A 13,960-nucleotide genomic window follows, 5' to 3' on the forward strand; every position below is an offset into this window, starting at 1 on the left:
TAGCTAGCTATATAGTACAGTGAAAGCTCCACTGACGAACAAGGATTTTTGATTGCATATTGAGGATAAGCGAATAAATTCTAAGCCAAGCAGCATCATCAACAGCAGAGATCAGCAGAGATGGGCGCTGTCTGTTATCCATGGCCCTACAGTGAAAACTCTATTGCTGCACAGCTAATAGAATATAGAATCAATTCGTCGCAAGTTCTTAGCGCTTAAGGGTATCGTTTGTCTCTTATCTTAACCTAGTTCAAAGCTAATATGCCACAAACTATTTTGCTCATTTGATTTGTGTGTTCGCTATTACGAGCTTTCACTGTGTACTAACAACTATATGATATTATATATTTTTACTGCATACACATCATTCAAACCGGCTTGGTGCTTGGCGCTTGGCGCTTGGCTGGGCGACCGGTTAGCTGGTCAAGTGCTTCGTTGGCCAAAAAGGCGCCCAGCAACTTTCACAAGCCGTTGACTTGACTTTAGACAGCGGCGCAGACAATTAACAAATTGCATTCATTGTTGCACTTCTCGTCTTTATCTGTTGCTTGTTCTTCTTCTTCTTCCACAGTCACAATCGAAGGCGTCGACTTTGTCGTCGGGCGCACGCGCCGCTGCGCAAACGCTGAACGTGCCGCTGGAGCGTCTGGAGGCGCGACAGGTTGGGCGCAACGAGCACGCCCACTCCAATGGCCAGGACGAGCAGCAGCAACAGCAAGTGGAGCTGCATCATCATCAGCAGCAGCAACAACAACAACAACAGCAGCAGCAGCAGCTGGACGATGCTGTCGAGGAGCACCAGCAGCAGCAGCAACACCAGCAGCAGCAGCTGGCCGATCAGCAGCGGTTCATGAAGCAGCAAAGCTATCTGCATTCGGCACGCAAGTCGAATGCCGGCCAGCAGCCCAGCTCCCTGACCAACGGCCACCAGCAGCAACAGCAGCAGCAGCAGCACCAGCAACACCAGCAACAGCAACAGTCGTCGCATCATGATTTAGATGGCAACTATATGCTGCAGGAGGAGCTGAATGGCAGCGGCACGCCTCCATCCGTTACCAAGTACTCGCTGCTGCAGTTCGCCATGCAGCACTTCCGCAACGAGTAAGAGCAGCCATTTTTGATTATCATATTATTTATTAATAGCAAAACATGTTTTTTTTTTTTGGTTGTTTAAAAACAACTCTATCCACCATAGAAAGTAATAATAACGTAATAACAGTGCGCATAGATAACGGCTTAATTATCGTGCTCTCTTTTGATCCTTTTCGAGTCAAGGCAACGCACATGCACTGTCTCTGTCGTGCGTGCAGCGCTGCGTATTTGGCTATTTCTGCACGCGTTCATTACCGTTACAACACAATCTTCCATGCTTAAAATTGCATTTCAAAGTCAAATTCAAATGCAAAGACGCAAATCCATTTACGATTGAAAACAATAGCAACAAAAAGCAATTGCAAAGCAACAACAACTGCGTGCATAGATAACGGTGTCGCTTGCGTCCCCTCTTTTGATCCTCTTATTCCGAGGCAAGGCACATAGCATGCAAAGAAACGAGACAGATAGTGCAGCTGTTTTGTTGCTCGCCAGCAGCTAGAAAAAATGCTTAAGACATGTCGAAGCACAGATACCCTTTCTGTCGCTTGTCGATATGTGTAAACATGTATGTAATGTGTGCTGGAAATTAAGTTTGTTGTACTCGTATCATGAGCTGTTAATTCAATGTCTAGTTAGCTTTTCTTTACACATTACTTGAATACTATTCAGACAATCGGGTGTTGTAGTTAAATTGAGTGACTAAGTTAAAGCAGCCTCTTTTTGAGAAAGGGTACTCTAATGGCTGCTTGTGTATTGAAACTGCAAGCCAAAAGAGACGCGTAAGGAGTCTCAGCAAATGGCTGTTGCGTTTGCAAAGATGGCAGACATGAAGTAATTGGATTAATGGCAACAACAACTGCTATGAAGAAGACATAGAAGTGCCGTTAGAGTAGATTAAGCTGCAGTAGTATAGGCGAATGGCTGCTATGCTTGCTAAGATGGCGGGGCATGAAGTAGTTATAGCTTCTAGCCGAAACTTCATTTTGAATGATGTGAACCAATTACTTATGTCGCCTGCTCTCTCTTTCTATCCCTCTCTCTCCACAGTCAATTACGCGATGCCGATCGCCATCATGAGCGTCACCAATCGTCGTCGGCTGCGAACCGCTCCTATGCGGAGCTGGTCAAGTGGCAAGGCCACGCCATACGCCTGCCCCTGCTGCGCCTGCCCAACGACCTGGCGCCACTGGCGCTGGAGTGTTTTGATTGCATATTGCGCTACTGCGGCGACATACCGCTCGATCCAGAGCTCACCGAGGTGAAGTGTGTCTACACCGTGTTGATGGTAGGCCAGTTGAGCTGAGACCAAGCGCTGCAGATTTATTAATCCCCCTCTGCTTTCAGCACTGTCACAAGTACTTGGCACTGCGGGACGAGGTCTACTGCCAGCTGATGAAGCAGACGACAGCGAATCGCTCGCCCTGCCCGGACAGCTCGCAGCGCGCGTGGCGCTTGCTGAGCATCTTGGCCGCCTACTTTGGCTGCTCGGACGCACTGCGTCCGTATCTGATGGAGCACTTGACATCCGCTGCCTCCGATCGGCGTCGCTCGTGCCATGGCACCGCCGCCGTCTGCCTAACCAATCTGCGCAAAACGGCTCGCTGTGGCGGTCGCAAGAATGTGCCCAGCGTGGAGGAGGTGACAGCCGTCTCGGCCGGCCGCTCGGCGCGCAGACAGATCTACCGCCTGCCCGGAGGCGCCGAGCGTGTGGTTAACACCCGCTGCTCCACTGTGGTGGCCGATGTCATTGCCGAGCTGTGCGCTCTGCTGGGCGTTGAGTCGGAGGCCGAGCAGCAGGAGTTCTCCCTGTACTGCATCGTGCAAGGCGACGCCTTCACCATGCCCCTGGCCGCCGACGAGTACATCCTGGACGTGACCACCGAGCTGCTAAAGTCCGGTCAGCCCTTCTATTTGATATTCTGTCGCAGCGTCTGGCACTTCGCGCTGAAGCGCGAGCCGGCGCCAATGCCGCTCTATGTGGAGGTGCTCTTCAACCAGGTGGCGCCCGACTATCTCGAGGGTCTGCTGCTCGAGCTGCCCGGCAACGGGGTGCCGATGCCGGAGATGGTGCGCGACATGGCGCGCATCGCTGCGCTGCTCCACCGCGCCGCCGACCTGAGCCATGTGCCAGCCATGAAAGAGATCAAGTTTCTGTTGCCCAAGCCAGCGTTGGGCATACGTGAGATTCGTCCGGCCCAGTGGGTCGGACTGGTGCAGTCCGCCTGGCCGCAAGTGGCCAATCTCAGCCCGGGGCAGGTGAAGGCCCAGTTTCTGAACGTGCTCGCCACCTGGCCGCTGTTCGGCAGCAGCTTCTTTGCGGTGAAACGCATCTGGGCCGAGGAGGCGGGGCCCCATGTCGAGGACAACCACAGTCCCATGTGGCGAGATCTGATATTGGCCTTGAATAGACGCGGAGTGCTATTCTTGGATCCAAACACACACGAGACCCTGCAGCACTGGAGCTTCATGGAGGTCATATCGACGCGCAAGGTAAGCATTTCATGGAATATTTTATGATTATTATCGAGTTTATCTGTTATATGTATTTTGATTTGTATTATTGATACGTGATATCGATCAATGCATTGATTTTTTTATCTATCAATAGATATTATCATACACTCAACTCTCTCTCTCCTTCTCTCTGTCCACTTCAGGTTCGCTCAGAGGATGGCGCCCTCTTTCTGGATATGAAGGTTGGCAATTTGATGCAGCAGCGTGTTATACGAGTGCAAACGGAGCAGGCGCACGAGATCTCTCGGCTGGTGCGTCAATATATAACCATGGCACAGATCAGTCAGCGCGACAAGCGGGAGCTCAACTAGAACGCAACGAATATTACGAATATATATATATGTATGCAGATATACATCAATATATATCTATATATATCTTGATTATTATTAAAGTAAAGTCCACAATTTTTTTTTTATCATTGTTAAGTATGGCTTACGCCTATACCCATACCTAAATCTATACCTATACCTACACCTATTTCTATGCATATATAACATATGGGAGCAGGATCTATCCTAGCCATATTCCATTATCCTTTTCCCCGCATATCTGAACGATTTGTGTCCTAATCTTAAGCAACAATGTGCAATCGCAATTCAAGTATTTTGCCTCCTCTTCCTGCTGTTTCCCCTACTTTTCGTATTTCCAGCACAATTTTTTCAATTGCTAAAATTAAGAATCTAAAATATATATAAAAATATATAATTAAATATATATATAAATCGATTTTTTTTTTGACAATTTGTTAAGCGAAATTCATTGTTTAGATTAATAAATGAAATTCTATACAAACCATATATCATACATATCCAAAGATCTTTTATTTATTTCGGATTTACACTGGCGCTATGTATATGTACCCTGCATAAATGGGGCAGAAGGGTATCTTGGGGATGAGCGAAGTTAAAGCCAGCACATCTATCTATACCCTATAGCTATAGCTATAGCCGAATATATTTCATCTATTTGGATCCAGTTGATCGAAGTGTCTGCAGTTTAATTATTTTCTAAAGATTGCTCTGGCATTTAATTGTAAAATAAATAATTTATTAGCTAAACACATACAATATACGTAACATACATATACATATATGCATATATAAACCTATATATGTATCTATGAAAAAAAGAAGCATTTTCCTCAAATAATATTTGGTATAATTTGATCGTTGTCATCGTCCTCGTCATAATCGCCATCATCTTCATCCTCGTCCTCGTCCTCCTCGTCCTCCTCATCATCATCGTCATCCTCTTCATCGTCCTCCTGCGCTGTCGCCGCCTGCTGCTGCTGCTGCGTGTGTGCGCTGAACTGTGACCCACTTGTTGCGTTGTTGCCAGCTTCCTTTACTGTCATAGTTGCTGTCGTCGTTGCTGTCGCCGTTACTGATGCCGCTGTTGTTGCTGTTGCTGCTGTTGTTGTAGGTGCGGGACGCCTCGTTGTTGTCGCCTCATCAGCAGCTGCATGGCCATAGCTTAACGCTTCATTAGACGCATTGTGGTTGGCAACACGTGTGCCCAGCCCCATTGTCGTTGTCGTTGTTCCGGCTGTCGTTGCTGCGGTCTCGTTTAATCCAATGTCTGGCAACATTGTTGTGCTCCTCGTTGTCGTGGGTTTGCCTGCTGTTGCTGTTGTTGCCGTTGGCTGCTCTAGTTTGCTGCCATCATCAGGCACAGCTGTGGCCAGCTCCAGCTCCACGTCGAGCTGGGTGGACGGCGGTGTAATGCGCGGCGGGGCCACCGAGGTCAACAGAAACTCATCGAGTATCTCGCAGTTCTTGCCCAGATAGCCCTGCCGGCACTGGCACCGATAGCTCCCGTCCTCGCGGCTCAGCGATATGCACTTGCCGTCATTTTCGCAAGTGTTCGGATTGTCCAGGCAGTAGGTCAACTCTGCAGCACAAGAAAGTCAGTTACTAATGTGCCGTACTTATGGAATATGAATGGTATTTACTCTCGTCGCAGAGCATGCCGCCCCAGCCGGGACGACAGTTGCATTCCCAGGGTGCATCACAGTCGCCGTTCACGCAGCCAGGATACGGGAAACACTTGTCGCACTGCGCGCCAGTCCAGCCCACCTTGCAGCTGGTACAAAGAAAGTTAAGTCACTTTGTGTTAGAAGTAGACATAGAAATAAGTATGGCGGCTAAGACGCCATTTTATGCCAGCACACTCAACATGCAAATTGCCCCAGCCAATTGCATTGCTCAAACGTCTTCTTCTTTCCGATTGCGGTTTCAGTGACAGGCAGCCATGAGCAATGGGCTATTAATAGACATGCAGCTGCTGAGGGAGAGTAGTTGCACTATCTGTCCCTCTCTTTTGCATGTGGGCTGCTATGACTCGAGGAGGATCAAAAGGGAGAATGAAATCACATCCGTTATCTACTCGGCGCCATTCGAATTTCGTTGAATTGGGAATGGATTCAATTCGCTAATGGCGTCGAATGGATAACGGCTCTATTTATGATTCCATATTTATCATCTATGCATTTATGCATAATTTCATTTACCAATTCACATGTATGAAATTCACTCCGAATCGACTCCGAATGAAGGTGAATTCGACTTACCGACACTCTCCAGGCTTGCGGCAGTAGCCGTGTTGCTTGTTGCAGTCCGAGGCGCACAACGCTGCAATATGACAAGATAGAGAGAGAGAGAGAGAGAGAGAGAGAGAGAGAGAGAGACGTTTAGCATCTTGAGAAGAGTCGATGTTTGCCTCCCACTCACCTGTCTGGCAAAGCAGGCCCGTGTAGCCGGGCTCGCAGTTGCACTCGAGCGGCTTGTTGCAGGTGCCGTGCTGGCAGCCGGGCATTGTGGCACACTCGCTGCAGGTGCGGCCTCCCCAGCCGATGCGGCAGCGGCACTCGCCGGGCGCCTCGCAGTAGCCGCGCGTGCTGTGGCAGCCGCTGCGGCAGCTGGCTGCAAGTGAGAAGGCGTATTAGAGTAATGGATCTACCAATCTGGTAGCTCGAGCAGCGGGACTCACGCTCTGTGCAGAAGAGTCCATCCCAGCCGGGCTTGCAGACGCACTCGAAGGGCTTCTTGCAGGTGCCGTGCTGGCAGCCGGGCAGCGGGATGCACTTGTCGCAGTGCTCGCCGGTGTAGCCGATGCGGCAGCGGCACTCGCCCGGTCGCTGGCAGTAGCCTGTGGAGCGAACAGGTATTGAGATCGAGTTGATTCTCTCTGGGGGGTCGCTCACTCACCATTCATCGGATCACAGCCGCGCCGACACATCGGCACCTGGCAGAGATCGCCCTGCCAGCCGGGCAGGCACTTCACGTCCCCCTTCTCGTCGCAGCTGTAGTGCGAGTTCATCTGGTACTTGGGCGACTTCTCGCAGGCCTGTGCCAGTGGATGATCAGCTGCTTTAGATAGTTGACAGACTGGGCGCCTTGGCTCTACTTACGCGTTGCTTCCACAGCGGAATGTTCGAGTTGACGCTCGTCTGGCGCGCATCAAAGTTACGCCTCAGCGCCTCCCCGCCGCCCATGCTGTTCGCCACCAGCAGCAGCAGCAGCGCCAGCGGCGATCCCTCCGACTCGGGCATTTGTGTCTGGCTGTGATCAGTCCTAATTGCGGTCATTCGGAAATGTCTGGCGCTGAACTCTTCTCATATGCGATATCTTCTTTGCACCGAATATCTGTGAATCGTTCCCCTATTTATAAGAATTGACTGCAATTGAATGAAGCTAAATTTCATTTGAAATTCCTTCTGACTCCGAAACCTGACCTATTTTCCCACTTGAGTTCTAAATGCTTGTTTCATGTGAATTCACTCAGCGGTAACTATTCAATTTCACTAACGTCTCAACGTTTGAATGGATTGTAAGCTGCATTTTTCCCGAAGCTTCTTTCCACTTAGTTTCTGCTCATTCCGAAATATAATAATTCCGAATTTAGTTTCAGCAATTTGATTTACTGCAAATCTATTTCGAACTTACTCCGAATGTCTACCGAATGAACTTTCAAATAATTTGCAGTTACTTTTTGATTTGTTGAAGAATATCTGTAAATTATATATATAGCTAGAGCAGCATATATCTCAGTTCATTTCCAAGCGACACCTAAGCGGCCTTTTCTCTTCGATCTGACTTGAGCTCTATCTTTAGTTGCGCTAAGAACAAGCCAAGTTCGTTTCATTTAGATGAACGAAAAAGAAATCCCGCTCGAGTTGCACAGAGTCAACTGCTATAAACAGTTGCCGCACCAAAGACAATTAACATGTTCCAAAACAACTTTCTTCGTAGCCAACAACCACAACAACAATAAGAACAGTTAGGTCTAAAGACGGAGCCCTGACAGACAGACTGACTGATGGCTTGACGCGATGAATCATTGCAATACGCACCACACAATATCTATATGTATATATGTATATATATTTAGAGCTAACGGTAATGAGTTCCTTATCCGAATCTTAATCCAAATTGCCTTCCACGTCCGTCTTGGCTTGCGTCTGCTTAGCGACTAATCAATTTCAGCTTTGACTTTGACTAGCCCGAACTTGAAAGCTTCAAATTACTCTCTCTCTCTCTCTCTCTCTCTCCCTCTTTTCTTTGGGAGAAATTTGAAAAACCGGCAACTGGCATTTACTGACAGCTCACTCACCTCTCTGCGCACCTGCGCAATTGGGTCAAACGGTAACGATCCAAAATCAGCTGTGCGTTGCCACGCCCCACGCAAGAAATGCTGCCGACCAGCCCCTCCGAAACCAGTCAAACAAATTTGTTTGTTCCTCTGTTTCGGCCCCAGTTGTTGATTTAAGTTTGCTTTGTTTTTGTTTTTGTTTTTTAAAATAATTTTTTTGTTCTTTTTATTGTGAATGCGCAATTTTATCATTATTATTTTCATGTATATATATTTCCATATATATATATATATATATATATATATATATATATTATTAGAATATTAATTTTCAAATTTGTATTTATTTCTTGTTCTCTTTCGTATGTGCCTTAATGTTTATTTTATTAAGTTGTATTATTATTATATTCTTTTTTTCAAATTCTCTTAATTTTTTAATGGGGTTTGTTCTTTTTGATATATATCTCTCTATGTGTGTGTTGGTGTGTGTGTGTGTTAGTGTGCCAATAGAATATATTTGAGACCGCTGCAAACACCTGAACTTAGAATTGCTCCGAAGGGAATATTGATAACTTTATCTCACGTTTACTATTAAGGAAAATTCTGTGACTAAGTGTTTGACTAGAGCTTGAATATGACTCTGAATTTGAGCCTATATAGCAACATATACAGCTATGCAGTTATGTCAAGTCCAATAGATGTTTGCAGCACTTCAAATTGATATTCTCAGCTTTGTAGGCTAGTGTAAGTGTAGGTGTTGTAGGTTAATGGTTAGGCATGATAAACTCGTACATCGATGAGGGTTGAAGTTTCATTATGTAATACATATATATTTGTTTTTGTATATATGTATGTCTAGTCCGACTGGTCACATACACTACACTATTTCACTTTTATAGCTGCATGTAATTCGTATTATTGAGATGTTTTAGCGCTTACGTCTAGCTGGAAGTGGAGTTTGGGGATTTAGAGAAAACATTGAGTTTGGACAAGCTCTAATTGCGCTGTCAAGATTTTATTTATTTTTCTTCAAATATAATTCATAATGCATTTAGCATAGCATAGTGGACAGCGTGACTCAAATCCTTGTGGAATTTGGTTTCCTCCTTTGATCAATCGAAGTTTGGATTCGAATTGCGCAGTTTGCCCTTCATAGATACAGCTACATATGTATCGGTAGATCATGGGACTTGGTTGCTAATATAATTATATTTAATGGTATATATCGTATTATTAGTTAGTTATATCTCTCGTTCTGGGCTAAGACTTATCGATCAGTTGTTATTCATTTGCCGCTGAGCTTTCCCAGACACCAGAGTCTGAGTAAATGATCTATTTACAACTTGGGCTACAGTAGGAACTCGCCGGGATGAACGTTGCATCTACAGCGGGTTTCTACTGTACTCTCACCCTTGCAGGCGTTTCCTTTTTGGTTAGGGACATAACTGTGATTCCAATCGGATAATTGTAGTGGAACTAAAACTGCGCTATTAACTCGTTAGAGTAGTTTACTGCAAGGGTATTTAAATTCGGCATTCCGAAAATCTCGTTTTTTTCGCTTTCTATATATTAATTGTTCAGCTATCGATTATGCATGATCTATTGAAAGAGAGAAAGATATAGGGAGAGCGGGGCATGGGGAGACTCAAAAAAATACACATTCACTGTATGTAAATTCTTAATTAACTGTCTTAAAGTTTAAACACTTATATGCGAGTTCTTCTCTCATTGTGTGCGTGTGAGTGAGGGACGGGGTGGGGCAGGGTGCTGAGTGCTGTGGACAGCTGCCGTGCGATATGATGCTTGGATATGATATGAATACAAAGAAACGAGACAAACAGTGCATTTGTTTTATTACTCATTCTCTGTCGGGCGTACAGCCACTATAAGGAATCGTCCCATTGGGTATACGGGCAATGCAGCTAAATTCTAAACTGCCGTTACTTCAGTTGCCTTTGCACTCGAACGCTGAACGCTGAACGCCATTGGTCATAGCAAACAAGAACAACAAATGCGCAACAGTGCGCAAAGATAACGGTTCTTTTCTCTGCCTTCGCTTTGATCGTCGTCGAGTCATGGCAAACGCCATTTAAGGAAAAGAGACAGATAGCGCAAATGTGTTGTTGCTTGTTCTTTGCTCCAGCGTCAGCAGGTAGATTGCTTGCCGAAGCACAGATACCCTTTCATTTATCGTTATTGTATTGAAATGGCTCATTAAGTAGTTTTGCAACTCTGCAAGAATTACATTTAGTATATAGTTTTATATGAAATATTGTTGACTTGGATTAAATAATGCTATGGACTGACTTCATGAGGAAGTGTACTCCAATAGGCGCTGGCCAACTGAAGGTGTGATCGGAGAGAAGGAGAGAGCCGTGAGCCGTTATTTATGTATGGCTGTTACCCAATGGGAACTGGAGAGATAGGTTTGGGCTCTGGGATGGGTTTTCGGGATTGATGAACTCGCTACATAGACTACGCGTATACCCTACACATATATATTGACGTCCTCGATCAGATCAAAAAAAAAAAAAGTTAAGATTTATCCAAGTATTGCATTGGATGGCTGCGAATACTGCTCCTGCTGCAGCAGCTGCTTAGACGAATATGAATTGCGCATGGTTGCATTTCTTGGGTGGGCCGATGGTCAGGCGCAGCCACTTGCCGCGACATGACGGCGCCGGCAACGCGCTCCAACGCGTCGTGCGACCCGACAGCCCCTCGCCGCGGCAGTGATAGTTGAGCAGCAACTGTTGCTGTTGTGGCTGCAGCGCCGGCGGCAACATGGGCGCCGCAGCATTGGCGCTGCGCTTGGACGTTGCAGCGCGTGGATGGTGCGATGATGGCCTCTGGTGCTTGTAGCCATAGCTCTCGCGGCTGGCCGCCTCCGCTTCCGTTTCCGCTTCCGCATCGCCATTTGCTTCGGAGTCGAGCATATTTTGTGCATCATCTTCCTCGGTGTCCTCCTCATCCTCCTCCTGCTCCTGCTCCTGCTCCTGCTCGTCCTCGTTATCATCGTCATTATCATTGCTGTTGCTGCTGCTGCTGTTCTCCTCGCCCTCCTCTGTTAGATATGGCTGTGCCATTAGAGTCTTATGCGTTGTAGTTGTTGTTGTTGTTGCGCCTCTGTTGCCCGCCTTCCCAACACCAGCCTCAGCATCTTTGTCCTGCACCAGCGCCTCCAGGTCACAGCGCACAGTTATGCGATCACCTGCAGCAGCACATTGTCCATAAGGCGTACAAGGCATATCTAGTGAATCACTTACCCTCCAGCATCAGGTTATAGGGCGGCAGCTTGTGGCAGGCTTTGGATGCCTTGATGACCTCGAACTCCACGCAGTATCTGCAAGATTGATTGACTATTAATATGGATAGACTCTGAGCAGGTTCAGCTTATATCAAGTTTTTCTTTTTTTGTGGAATCCTTCACAATGTCTATCAAATGCCATTTAATCATATTCTGTTCATGGCTTTGTACCCGTTAATAGGCAAAAACCCGATTACGTTTAATTTCAAACATTTTCCATTTGAATTTTTCAATTGATTTTCGATTGACAGACAGACATTAGCTGTATTTAACATTACAATGAACTTTGACATGGGAATAATCAGCAAAGGTAGCGATAGGGAGGCTAAGAGAGAGAGAGCGAGAGAGAGAGTGGGATAGAGAGAGGGAGACAAGAGCAGACAAAAGCACTCACACAATAATGATTATTGTGCAGTTGTGCGTGGCTGAAAAAAGTGAAAGAGTGAGAGAGAGAGAGAGAGAGAGAGACCAACCAGGCAAGGAGTGAGTGCGAGATAGGTTATACAGTTCAAAGGCGTCGCTATTCAACCGGAAATTCGAACTGTCTATTAAGCCTAACAATTTCCGTTTCCGTTACGCAAAAAACGCAGCGCCACAAAAACATAGGGATAGAGTGACAGAGAGAGCAGAGAGGAGAGACGAGAGGAGAGAGAGATGGCGATAAAAAGAGAGTGCAGGGAAGAGCCAACTGTCAAGTGGCTTTGGGTGTCTCTTTAAATGTGTGTATGTGTGCATGAATGTGTGAGTGTCTGTGTGTGTGTGTATGTGTGTGTGTGTGTGTGTGCTTGACAGCTGTCAAGGTGTTGACATCGGAAATTGCGTCGGAAATTCAAATGTGCCCTCAAATGCCGCTGCTGCTGCTCCTCTCATGGGTTGGCGGCAAATCGGCTGGGCGGATATTTGTCCACTTAGCCTCGAGAGCTCAATTAGCAAATCGCCAAATTAGCCAGGCAGCCGAATTCACAATTGACGCCACGGAAATCAGAATCGCAAAATTGAGAAAAAGAGAAGCGGTAAATGTAATGGCGATTGAACAGGTGGGCGAGTGCTTGCTGATGAATGGTTCTACATGGCGGCCAGACATGGAGACATGGCGGAGCCATTTAATGTATTTTTAGTTGAAGTGCGGCTGCATACCTCACACATTATATCTGCAGCCCTTGAGCTATAAGGCAAGTGCCTTACAGGTTGTTAAAGTTGATTCGTATTGCTCGCATCGTACTTGAGCTAGGAATTCGGGCAGCCGGAAAAGGAAATTATGTTGGCCCTCACTTACATGAACAGCAGCTGCATTCCAACTTTGATAGCTCCAGCTCTCGAGGTACTCGAGATGGGCTAAAATAGATGAGTGGCCTAGAGTGAGTTACTAAACCAAAGCAGGAACTACTCTAGATCTGTGGGCAGCCTTAGGGATGTATAGGACCCTAAGCTCTTGCTGCCTGTAGCATATGCAGCCGCGTAGCCAATCTACCCAATGCTCAAATGACTACAGGGTACACAAAACAAACGAAAAGCAATTGAAATCAAACCCAAAGCAAATGCCGCTCTGATAGAAATATAATTCATGCCGACGTCGGCTCTACTGGAGCTGAGCACTTAATTAACTTGGCCCACAGCTAGGCGACGCAATGTCATGCGCGTCCTGTCGCCCGCCCGCCCTCGGTCCCCAACCAGCTGGCCATAAAGGTAAATTGAAAAAAACAAAAAGAAGAAAAAGGAAAAACAAAAGCACGTAAGAAAATGCATGTAAATAAAAACTCGACGGCAGCAAACTCCGGCGTCGACGTCGCCGTCGTCGTCGTCGTCGTCGTCGTCGTCGCCGCACAGAAGCAATAAAAATAAACAAGGCAATGGCACAGGACTCTTCAGCAGCAGAACATAATTAAACTCAAGTGGCAAGGGGCTCACGCTGACAGCGGGCGGGACGGGGCGGTACGGGGCGGGGCGGTACGCGCAGCACATTGAGTGGTCGAAGCTGAGAATAAGACATAAAAAGACTTTTCCGGACTTGAACTTGATGAATACATTTTTAGGCAATTTCTTAAGGAAATTAAAAACAAAATAAAATAAATTATGTATATGTATATTTATGTATATATATATGTCATATTAGAGGCCCATAAATAACAGTTGCTATAATTATAATGTGACGAAAGGGCAGGCGAAAGAGAGAGTGAGAGAGAGAGAGAGAACGATTTGCATAGGCCAGAGGTTTGACTGGTGCAGAGCATGTGGAGCAGGAGAGGGGAGCAAACTCTTACAGGTAAGTCTTGCCTTATAAACAAGGTTACTTACTTCAGGTTTCACTTGCAAACTGTCTTAAGCGAATCGCTTGACAATTTAGCTGTATCTTTATATCTTTCATATGACAGCTCCACATATACAGGGTATGTAGCGTTGTTCATATGCGACGAACCCATCTGGCAGCCCTATATCACTTGAGCAATTGCC

General features: G+C 46.4%; 3 protein-coding genes across 16 annotated transcripts in view; 1 reads left to right on the forward strand and 2 right to left on the reverse strand.

Moving 5' to 3' along the window:
- The window catches only part of Myo10A (unconventional myosin 10A), a 40,531-nt gene extending 36,113 nt beyond the window's left edge, over positions 1–4,418 (forward strand). For all 6 annotated transcript variants that reach the window (XM_089474988.1, XM_018015440.2, XM_089474986.1 and 3 more), the window contains 4 exons: positions 572–1,101; positions 2,143–2,380; positions 2,440–3,585; positions 3,753–4,418. In XM_089474988.1, coding sequence (XP_089331114.1) covers positions 572–1,101; positions 2,143–2,380; positions 2,440–3,585; positions 3,753–3,920 — 2,082 coding nt within the window. In that variant the 3' untranslated portion in view covers positions 3,921–4,418. The remainder of the gene's footprint in view (positions 1–571; positions 1,102–2,142; positions 2,381–2,439; positions 3,586–3,752) is intronic.
- Positions 4,419–4,637: 219 nt separating this feature from the next.
- Positions 4,638–8,365, reverse strand: C901 (notch receptor 4 protein C901). 7 transcript variants are annotated; one of them, XM_089474994.1, is made up of 9 exons: positions 8,224–8,365; positions 7,964–8,169; positions 7,022–7,256; positions 6,819–6,957; positions 6,601–6,759; positions 6,342–6,533; positions 6,182–6,242; positions 5,564–5,694; positions 4,638–5,502 (listed from the first exon to the last, which is right to left on the reverse strand). In XM_089474994.1, exons 3-9 carry the CDS (start codon positions 7,196–7,198, stop codon positions 4,754–4,756), a joined length of 1,608 nt encoding a protein of 535 aa, XP_089331120.1. In that variant the 5' UTR covers positions 7,199–7,256; positions 7,964–8,169; positions 8,224–8,365; the 3' UTR covers positions 4,638–4,753. The 7 variants fall into 7 exon arrangements, with proteins under 7 accessions (XP_089331120.1, XP_089331119.1, XP_089331117.1 ...); XM_089474993.1 differs by having other exon boundaries at positions 7,022–7,271; XM_089474991.1 differs by having other exon boundaries at positions 7,022–7,288.
- Position 8,366: 1 nt separating this feature from the next.
- Positions 8,367–13,960, reverse strand: part of vex (somatomedin B and thrombospondin type 1 domain containing protein vexed) — a 102,874-nt gene continuing 97,280 nt past the window's right edge. For all 3 annotated transcript variants that reach the window (XM_089474997.1, XM_089474999.1, XM_089474998.1), the window contains exons 5-6: positions 11,469–11,545; positions 8,367–11,413 (exon numbers count right to left, since the gene is read on the reverse strand). In XM_089474997.1, coding sequence (XP_089331123.1) covers positions 10,800–11,413; positions 11,469–11,545 — 691 coding nt within the window. In that variant the 3' untranslated portion in view covers positions 8,367–10,799. The remainder of the gene's footprint in view (positions 11,414–11,468; positions 11,546–13,960) is intronic.

Source organism: Drosophila arizonae, chromosome X (assembly GCF_054131065.1).
Source record: "Drosophila arizonae isolate 15081-1271.41 chromosome X, UAZ_ARI_1.0, whole genome shotgun sequence".
Classification (NCBI taxonomy): Eukaryota; Metazoa; Arthropoda; class Insecta; order Diptera; family Drosophilidae; genus Drosophila; species Drosophila arizonae.